General features: G+C 41.8%; 1 protein-coding gene across 4 annotated transcripts in view; it reads right to left on the reverse strand.

Annotated features, from left to right (window-relative positions):
• dscamb (Down syndrome cell adhesion molecule b) overlaps positions 1-10,863 on the reverse strand; it is a 121,359-nt gene that overhangs the window by 2,713 nt on the left and 107,783 nt on the right. For 2 of the 4 annotated variants that reach the window (XM_032509287.1, XM_032509279.1), the window contains exons 27-32: positions 9,126-9,302; positions 8,647-8,677; positions 8,286-8,401; positions 7,968-8,132; positions 5,654-5,854; positions 5,023-5,325 (exon numbers count right to left, since the gene is read on the reverse strand). In XM_032509287.1, the coding sequence (XP_032365178.1) occupies positions 5,023-5,325; positions 5,654-5,854; positions 7,968-8,132; positions 8,286-8,401; positions 8,647-8,677; positions 9,126-9,302 (993 nt within the window). The remainder of the gene's footprint in view (positions 1-5,022; positions 5,326-5,653; positions 5,855-7,967; positions 8,133-8,285; positions 8,402-8,646; positions 8,678-9,125; positions 9,303-10,863) is intronic. The other 2 variants (XM_032509304.1, XM_032509295.1) reach the window with 1 other exon arrangement.

Below are 10,863 nucleotides of genomic sequence, written 5' to 3' on the forward strand. Positions count from 1 at the left end.
GTTACCGCCCCTTGAGGCACCTAAGACCCTAAGACCCCAGCTCCCCGCCACAGCTTCAGCAATGGAAACTTTGAACATTGTCCACTCCGGTTCAATGCCCCACACCTTCACAGGGATGCACGAAAAGCTCCACCGGAGGTGGGAGTTTACCCGCACTACCCGCTTGGGCTTACCTGGTGTATCCAGAGTCTTCCCCCACCCCCTGACCAAACTCACCACCAGATGGTTATCAGTTGACAGCTCTGCCCCACTCTTCACCCAAGTTTCCAAAACATACGGCCTCAGATCAGATAAAATGATAATAAAATGTGCTCTGGAACCACACACACTAATGAGCATCCCTATGCTTGAACATGGTGTTTGTGATAGACAACCCATGACTAGCACAGAAGTCCAACAACACACAACCACTCTGGTTTAGATCAGGGATCCTCCCAATCATGCCTCTCCAGGTATCTCCATCATCACCCACGTGTGCGTTGAAGTCCCCCGGCAGAACTATGGAGGCCCTATACAGGACTCCATTCAAGGTCTCCAAGAAGGCCAAATACTCCGAACTCTTGCTTGGTGCATACGCACAAACAACAGTCAGAGTTTTCCCCCCCACCACCTGCAGGCATAGGGAGGCAACCCTCTCGTCATTTTGTAAACTTCACTGTAGCGGCGCTCAGCCGGGGGCTTGTGAGTATCTCCACACCCGCCCGGCGCCTCACACCATGGGCAACTCCGTAGTAGAACAGAGTCCAACCCCTATCCAGGAGTATGGTTCCAGAACTGAGACTGTGCATAGAGGTAAGCCCCACCAGATCTAACTGGTGGCGCTCCACCTCCCGCACAAGCTCCGGCTCCTTCCCCCACAGAGAGGTAACGGTCCACGTCCCCAGAGCCAGCCTCTGCCGCCTGAGTCTGGTCCGTCGAGGCCCCGGACCTTCACCACCACCCATGTGGCAGCGCACCCAACCCCAGCGGTTCCTCCCACAGGTGGTGGGCCCATGGAATAGACAGACTCTATTTGTGTTATTCTTTCCCCTTGGTTTAAATTAACTGCATAGAGAGTTGATGATTCACATTTACCTCACATTCACACTGTTAGATTTGCTCACCGCGGGGCTTATGCGATTATAATTCACAAAAGCATTATTTTAATGTAATACCAATTTTCCACCAAGTGTGAATCTATTGAATCTGCTATCAGGACAAATGTGCAAAATATAATGTAATAGGGAGCTGAATATTACAGTGTTATCTTTGCTATCATTGTCAGGGACTGATGCAATGATTAAGTTATTGAGCTATCTTTTCTTACTGTGAAAAAGGTAAATGATGGAATATGTCTATGTCTATATATACTAGATACATTTTTGCTTGCATTTGTTAGTTATCACACCCCCTCTCTGCTGCAAGTTCAGTTGCACTGTAGGAGGGAAGAACTGGAGTCTTATTAGGAAACAGAATCACTTGTAAACACCCGTAGCAAGATAAACCAGGTCAGATTTAATACATTAACTGAGTGATGAAGCACGATTAAAAGCGGTATCTTCGATCTTTAAGTAATTGTCTGAAGTGTTAGATAAGAGGTAGAGAAAGAGAGGGAGAGACACTTTCATTTGGTTCAGCAAGTTTATGGTTCCTCTACAGTTATTGTATCCCTTTTACTGATTGGAATACGTATTTAACAGAACAAATTAGTCCCTCACAAAAGGGTGTTGGGTTGCCAGATCTAGTGGGCTGGAGACAAGCAGAGGCTCTCTCTGTATTTTTTCATTATTGCTGAAAAGTTCACATTCATCTGTCAGAGGACCCTTCATCGCTTAAATCTCTTTTCAACACGTTTTCTCTCCCCCACACGTGGTGACACGCTCACATGTACACAGCCCACACATGCCCAAATGTATTTATATAGGGTATGGACGCACACAAACACTCCCTCCCAGCTACTCAGAGTTAATGCCAGCACAGACAAAGCCATCTCTGCAAATTCACTCCATTAAGTGACCTTGGAGAATGGATTCCTGGGTTCACAGGGAGAATGAATAATTTACTCTGTTTTATAATGAGCCCTATTAGTGCCAGCAAAGATGATGAATGGCTAGGAGTGTTAATTGAATTAAATATAGATTTAAGTGTTAATGCAGGAGCTTGCTAGAAATGTAGTTTGAAAATTCATCAGCCAGTAAATTGCAGATTGTACAGTAATGGGACACTATGTGTAATCAGAATATAACAGCAACTCCCTGCCAAGCCATTAATCTGTGAAAGTGTTGCATCTTCAGATCAGTCTGTACTGTTGAGAAGGGTGACAAGCTACATATTTACAGAACTATCATAAGATGACTACTACTTGTAGCCCTTAATACCACCACTGCTGTAAAAGCTTATGAGCAAAGTGTGGTAGAAAAAACTGTAATGGGACACGGACCCAATGGTCAACCAATAAACAAAATGTTACTCTAATAACAAGTTTATCAGGTTAGGGTGGTCACATGAAATGAGACAGATGAATGAGAGAAGCTGCCTTTGACCTTTCAGATGGAAGGGGAGGTCAATTCAGGTTAGTCAGATGTAATAGAGACAGAGGGGAGGGAGTTGAAGCTGGGTCATTCACCAGCTGTCAGTCAAACTGCCCCACACTGGTTTTGGGTTTACACAGATACGTTTTCGTAATACACTCTACTTAGAATTTACAAGTGTGGAGAGAACATTTACTTTTACTATATGAAGGTGAAAAGTGATTAAATGATAGTCATACCTATAAAAAAGTAGATGGAACTCCCCTTGTCCACATACCTTTGGTCTGGGACTGTTTTTCATGGTTTGAGCTTGGCCCCTTTGAACCAGTTAAGGGTTATCTTAAAGCTACACTCAAAAAACGTATATGAATGCTGGGTCAAATGACTATATGTAATGTAAAAGGGCTTTCCTTATATCATATGATATCATATCAATGCCCGCGGTTTTAAACTGAGGTGTTCAACAATCACATTTGGGGGTATTATTTGTGTTTCCACATACATTTGGCTGTTTGGGGGTGGAAGTAGCTCTGTCAGTAGGAAGTTGGGTTCCATGGGTTCCATGGGTTCCATGGGTTCCATGGGTACCCCTCCCCCCCCCCCCCCCCCCCACTCTGACATCTCTCCATTTAGTGCATGTACAGCTACTGAGCATATGTGTGTAGTCCAGGCCTGTGTGTAATGTGTATGATAACAACAGAGTGAAAACATTGTAATTTTCCCTTGTGGGATTAATAAAGTAGACAGTATTATTATTATTATTTAGTACCATGGTAGGATTGGTTAAAAGAAATTAACACTGAACCTTTTCATATGCAGAAACATATGTATTCATTGTATTCTTACAATGAGGATAAACATTGATCAGAGCAGCTATTTAAAAAGGCTTATTATCTTTAAAGTAAGCAATCTTTTGATTAAAATAATATGTGTAAATCCAACTGCACCTTGCTGTATGGGTATTCATTGTTAGAGTTGCAGCAGGCCCTTCAGAAAACAACATTCATATTATTTTACAGTTCACTGACTGTAGAGTCAGCTGAAAAATATAACATTTGACACAGCTAAAAGGCTAAAAATACTAATAAGCTGATCAAAAAATGTAATACACATTTAGGCCTGACTCAGTGAGGCCTGAACTCGGCAAAATAAATGTGCTCCCATTTTCCTGATTAAACCAAACTTTATATATGAGCGCATATATTGCTTTTGTGTGCAATGTCAAAACACAGGTCGTTACAAATAGTTGACAACTGACCCGGAAACTGTAGAGGTAACACAGCTTGATTCCTATACCTATAATGTAACCCCCAAAGTAACTGACACCAGACTCTAGCACTTAGTGATACGACACTAGCCTAAGAGTGTGGTATTACAATGCACTCCACACGGTGGTGGTTAATTGCTGTTTTGTACTAAGTGACAATAGCTTCAGATAAGGTTGACAGATAGCCTTTAGTTGCCCTCATTCCCTGGTGAACTGGTGATATGAGTCTGCTGTCCTTTGGACAAACGTTCAAAACATAATGAAGCCTGAAACTTAAGAAGCTGATCTGATGGCTAACCCTTGTTGATTAATGAGGATTGTAAGAAGTGTACCTTGTGTGGAGATATATACCCACACACACACACACACACACACACACACACACACACACACACACACACACACACACACACACACACACACACACACACACACACACACACACACACACACACACACTTCTTTCTAATGTGACAGCAGACGGGATGATGGATGAGATGTGTCCATGTGTCTGTTCGAATATCTGTGTTACTGTGTGTGGTCTGCAGCTCGTGGGCATGTTCTGCAAGAACTTGTAATTTATCTTCAGGGCTACGTGGAGGAGCAGAGGGTCATGTAAGGTAGGACTACAACCTGAAAGGAGCGTGCAGGAAAGCACAGCAGATTTCCTCAAACTGCAGATGTAATGAAAGACTTTTGAGACAGAATCTTCATGTAGGATAAAAAAATAACATAATTTACATGGAAAAACTGAATCTCATGGGTGTGATGGGCTTGCTTACTGTGTTAAACCTCTTACATAAGATTGGAGAAAAACAGGTGCCTACACCGAAAGAAGACACAGAAATAAGCTGGAACACTTCCAGTAAGAGTTTTGTCTATTGTGTAATGGTTTAATGTGACTATACTGTATGTAACAGCGGTTGTTGGCAAAAACATTTTTAAAGAATGCGCTTGAGGTCATATATTCATTTTCATCTCCACCTCCTGATCTAACAACAGAGGGGAGAGCGGTGTGTCCGAGGCAAACAGACTTTACCATAATCGCTAAGCTCCAACTATTAGTATCTAGTAACTAGTAGTATTACTCTATAGGGATCCTACACTGGTTTGCTGTATTAAATAAACATGAAAGCTAGATTATGATTTTCATAATGTACTGTTGGAATGCAAACGGGACAATGCTCAATAATTGTAGGGAGAATACAAGGTTGATTAAGTTGTGTTGTAATTCCACTTCCTTACCAGGTCTGTGTGCCTTGGGCACGGCCATGGTCATGACCCGACTGACATCCTGAGGTTTAGGCGGCGAAGCGGTAAAGCGGCAGATGCCCGACTCAGACGGCGTGCTGGAGGTCAGGCTGTCAGTGTAGTCGTTGGTCCCTGCTGTCATCTGTTCGGATGAGGTGTCAGAGATGAAGCACTCGGTGATGGTGAACTTGGCGTGCCGGAGCTGCTCTTCCATCTTGGCATGCTCGTAGGCTCTGGCCAGCTCCTCATAGGTGGAGGACGCACTCTCTGTTGATACCATGCTGCTTCGTGCACGATCTGAGAAATAAACGCCAGAAGGTGAAATTTAACTTCATTAATGTGGCGTTTTTATATGGTTTGATACAGTACAGTGGTAGAAAAAAGTATGGAAAAGAAAAAGGGAAATGGCGTAGCTTTAAGTTGGATTCACATTTGTGTTTTGGATTGCCCAGAAGCCAATGTGAAAGCCATGCAGATTGCCATCATGCTTGATAATATCACAAAAGCAACATGATTTCTGTCACACACCCCCAACTTTCTAATCAGAATTTAAAAAAAAAAAGCCTAAAGTCCATGTTGTTCCTGGATATCTGTGATGGTCACACTCCACCTTGCTCTACTCTACCTGTATCCTGAGAGGGGCTGACACTGTAACTGTCGCTCTCCTTGTCCACAGATCCAGTGGCACGTGGCGTAGGGAGTCTCCAGTCGGTGGTCAGGGTGTGTGAGGAGCTGGTTGGGTGCGGCCGGTTCAGGGTCCACTGGCTGGCATAGCGGCTGCGTGCCGCGGCAGGACCAGCTTTGGCAGTGCGTCTGGCAGTGGGATCTGGTGAGGAGAGAACAGGAGAAACTATTCGTGAACAGAGTTAATAATAGCTACTCCATTTTTCAGTTGAATGACAACTTTTACTTGCAATTTTACTTTTTAGAATTACTATCTTGGTCTAGAATCTGAACTTGAAATTCAAGTCCGAGAGCATCTATTCCATAGATCAGGGGTCTTCAACGGTTTTTGAGACAAGGACCCCTTAACTGAGAGATAAGGATCAGGGATCCCCTACTACATATATTGCATAAAATGAAGTTGCATATTAAACTGGGCCTAGAATAACGTGTAGGGCGGCCTGAAAACTTTATACATACCTTTTTAGTATATAGCATACTAAGCTATTAATATTGGCCAAAAAATTTTTTTACAATATATGTGCACCTGGGATTGGATAGTATAAATTGCATTCTTTCAAATTTGTCTTTAAAAATCTATCTAAAATCTATTATGAGAATTATGTCGGTCTCCAAGATAGTATTTTTATTTCTAAATGACAGAATAATCAAATCAAATATCTTTGTCATCATTTTACATCATTTTAGAAAATGACTTTTTTAGAAATGGCATCAAACAAGCACATTCAAGCCAACAGGGACACATTTGCCTTCAGAACCTGGGGGCCTAAAGACTGATGGACACAATCCAATAGGTCTTCACCCAGCTTCAGTTGCAAGACAAAGATAACATTTGACAGTATTTTTGGATCATTCATACAGTGGCCCTGTGAACATCCAAACAGCCGTTTAGATGTGGCTCATCAGTAACCAAAAACTACATGATTTATAGCTGGAACCTAAGACCGAGAAGGGGAATATATGTCTTTTCCGCAGTGTTGTGGTACAAATCTACAGTTCACCCCTTCAGTGAACACTGAACATTACCATCCCACAGCTCCCTGCAATGACATTATCATCCATCTTAAGATCTAACTGTCTCCAAATAGACATATAAATAGTATCATATTCAGCCTGACCCAGACAGGCTGCTGCTCTGTGCACCGCTGGACCAAATCAGAGTGAGTGTCTTTAGAAAAAGCCTGGATTGGATCTGTGCAGAAAAGAATGGTGCTCGTAATTGTAGTAGGTCAGACAGTAATCCTATCAGCGGGTTGGAGGAATGAAATAATGGAGGTGTTTGGCCAACGGCAGGGAGGAGAAGAAAACATGACTGAGTCAGCAAACTGGGTTCATGCCCCACTGGCCAGGTTAAACAAACCAATCCTATGACTTTACAGCATGCTGGTGTGTAAATGCAAGTGTGTGTGATATTGTTCTGTGCATTTTATGTCCTTTTACATGTGTGTGTGTGTGTGTAACTGTAGGTAATGGCAGATAACAAAAAGCATGGCATGTTAATGGAGTGAATTGTAGCATAACTGATATTTTGTGCTTCTATTTCTAGGTGTGCAAGTTTATTGCAAATATAGCAACATAATTTTACATTCATACCATTCAGTTAGCACAGGAAATGTGCTGCATGTCTATCTGTACTAAAACTACCACAAAGATAAATCTTGGTAATGGTATCTAAATCTGTATTGGCCAATTTGGTTTGGATTTCAGGGCACTACTAATCTCAGTGTGTGTGTCCATGTCAGTATGTGCACATGTGCACTCAGGTCCAACTGGCCACTTGGATCAGGGCAATCAGGTGAGGACGTGTCAAGAAGAGGCAGGGAGATCGCTTCTCTTCATCTGTTCTGCTTCAGTAGAGCTGAACACCAGAAGCCCAGAGGCAGCTCTGCAGCAGGGCTGCCGTGCCTTTGTAATCTCACTGCTGGAAGGCGGTGCACATGCTGTATAAGGGGCAGTTTACTGTTGAGTGAAGACAAGGTAGAAAAGCTATTTGCCTTGCATGTAATTCAGATGAATGGGCAATGGAATGCTATTACCAGTGCTTGTATTGTATGGTTCTACGGCAAATTGCTTCTAAAGTGACATCCATCTACGAGAGTACAACTATGTAGATTCAGGAGGAAAATTAACAGTGCGAGATTGATGGCTGTACCAAATAAAAACCACAATACACTTTTTCAGCATTATTGTTATTGTTAGTAACAAAAGAATAGTATTAATATTAGTAGTAAAGGAAATAAATGATGGGCACTGACGGTGGTGGGACTCACTGGTTCCAGGCCTGGCATCGGACACGTCCACCAGTGGTCCAGTGGCCTGGGACAGAGACTGGTAGTGGACTGTGTGGGTCACTGTGGAGGATTTCTGCTTATTTGTCTCCCCAAAGTCATTGTCTGTCAACAGCACAGTGGACCTGTCATCTAAGAGACAGAAAAATACAAGCAAAAGAGGGGAGAGGCAGGAGGGAACAAAAGAAAGCACAGCGGGAAAACAAAAGATAAAAGATTTTGTTAGTCACAAGCATAATGAATATGGTGACTGAGAATATTGAGGTCTTCCTTTAAGTGTCTTACCGATTGTCTCCATGGTGTCCCTCTCCTCAATGAGGAGCTGGGCTCTGGGAATGTCGATGTGCATTCTTAATGTCTGCTGCTGCTTGTTCACTGTGTCGGGAGTCCGTGTGTTCTTACTGAGGAGATTAAAGCGAAAATGTCATTACTTTTAAGCTGCATGCTTTTGCATTGTATCGCAGAAATGCTAATTCAATTCCATTTAAGTTGATAAGTAGCTGTAAGAAGGCAAAAGGGACAGCATATCCTAAGGGTAATATATTAGATTTTTACTGATAGCTACTGTAACACTGGGCTACATTGTGATTTATGGCCGCTGCTTAAAGAAAAACAGCGGGCATAAATTAAAATTAAGCATACATACCTCATCAGCATTTCTGCCAGGCTTTTGGCATCTGGGAAGTCAGCAAAGAGGTAGTTAATACCATAATAGTACTGTCCTACTTGATAAGCTACAGCGGTGGAAATACTGCACAATCACTGACAATTCCACTTAAAAAGGCAACGAAAGCATGTTAGAAAGTTGGAAAAATGAACATGAAGGCACTTGTCCTGAAGAGACAACTAATGAAGTTTTTTTTAATGATATAAGCAAAGTTCAGGCTTAGTTTTGGCTTGACACAGTTTAACTGGTTCAGATGCAGTAGAACATAAAACATTTTTAATTACATGTCACTATTGTAGATTGGGTGTGTGTAGGTGTTTCAACATGTGTGTATACAGTATGTGCATGTATATAGCGACTAAATAATGTGTAGATGTCCTTTTGTTATTCATTGTGCATTTTTACTTAATGAGGATGCAATTCATACAACATAAACCCTAATTTGATCTTCAACTCACCTCTGAGTCTCTTGAGCCTCTGCTCCCTCCGTCTCCTCTTTAGCACCATGAGCATGATAAAGACCAGTACGGCTACCACGAGAACAGAGGTGATGGTCACCACCATCTTCAGACCCCCGCTGCCCGACATGTTGTCTGAGATGGGATCTCCTGTTTTCAGCAAGGGAGGGATGGTACCTTGGAAATATAGACATTCAGACATTTATGAGGAATTAAACTGACACCAAGAGCCTCAGCTGAATGTTCATCTGGAGTGACCTGTTTGTGGTGAAAAATAATGATTCCTGTAAGTAAAGGGCTTTCAAGGTACTTGGGGGTCAGATGGACGGGATGGCCTTAGCTACTATTTACAGGTATTTACCCTTCTGCCTGTTGTTGTTATTGTTAATATTATCGATATTATATTACTATTCTATTTTTATTTAATTTATCTTATTATTTTTTTATTTTCATGCACCTATTTCAGGTCCTTTGTTAGCCTTATAACTTGAGCTTCGTATATATGATTATCATTGATACAGTGGGGCTCGAAAGTTTGGGTACCCCAGGTAAAAATTTGTATTAATGTGCACAAACAAGCCAAGAAAAGATGGAAAAATCTCCAAAAGGCATCAAATGACAGATTGGATATTTGTATAATATGTCACAAAAAGTTAGATTTTATTTCCATCATTTACACTTTTAAAATAACAGAAAACAAAAAAATGGCGTCTGCAAAAGTTTGGGCACCCTGCAGAGTTTATAGCATGCACAGCCCCCTTTGGAAAGCTGAGACCTGACAGTGTCATGGATTGTTCTCAGTCATCGTCTGGAAAGACCAGTTGATGTCAATCTTAAGGTTTTAAATGCTTAGACTCATCTGACCTTGCCCCAACAATCAGCACCATGGGTTCTTCTAAGCAGTTGTCTAGAAAACTAAAACTGAAACTAGTTGACACTCACAAAGCAGGAGAAGGTTATAAGAAGATAGCAAAGCTTTTTCAGATGCTAATATCCTCTGTTCGGAATGTAATTAAGAAATGGCAGTCATCAGGAACAGTGGAAGTTAAAGCAAGATCTGGAAGACCAAGAAAAATATCAGACAGAACAGCTCGCAGGATTGTGAGAAAAGCAAGTCAAAACCCACGTTCCATCCAGAAAGACCTGGCAGACACTGGAGTTGTGGTACACCATTCCACTATAAAGAGATACTTGTACAAATATGGTCTTCATGGAAGAGTCATCAGAAAAGAACCTCTTCTACGTCCACACCACAAAAATCTGCATTTAATGTTTGCAAATGAACAAATAGACAAGCCTGATGCATTGTGGAAACAAGTTCTGTGGACTGATGAGGTTAAAATAGAACCTTTTGGCCGGAATGAGCAAAGGTACGTTTGGAGAAGAAAGAGCACAGAATTAAATGAAAAGAACCTCTGTCCAACTGTTAATCATGGGGGGGGGGGATCAATCATGTTTTGGGGTTGTATTGCAGCCAGTGGCACAAGGAATATTTTACGAGTAGAAGAAAAAATGGATTCAATAAAATTTCAGCAAATTTTGGATGCTAACTTGATGCCATCTGTGAGAAAGCGGAAGTTAAAGAGAGGATGGCTTCTACAAATGGATAATTATCCTAAACACACCTCAAAAATCCCGGTGATTACATCAAGAGGCGTAAACTGAAGGTTTTGCCATGGCCTTCACAATCTCCTCACCTCAACATAATTGAAAATCTATGGATAGATCTTAAAAGAGC

Source organism: Etheostoma spectabile, chromosome 3, assembly GCF_008692095.1.
Source record: "Etheostoma spectabile isolate EspeVRDwgs_2016 chromosome 3, UIUC_Espe_1.0, whole genome shotgun sequence".
NCBI classification, from domain to species: domain Eukaryota; kingdom Metazoa; phylum Chordata; class Actinopteri; order Perciformes; family Percidae; genus Etheostoma; species Etheostoma spectabile.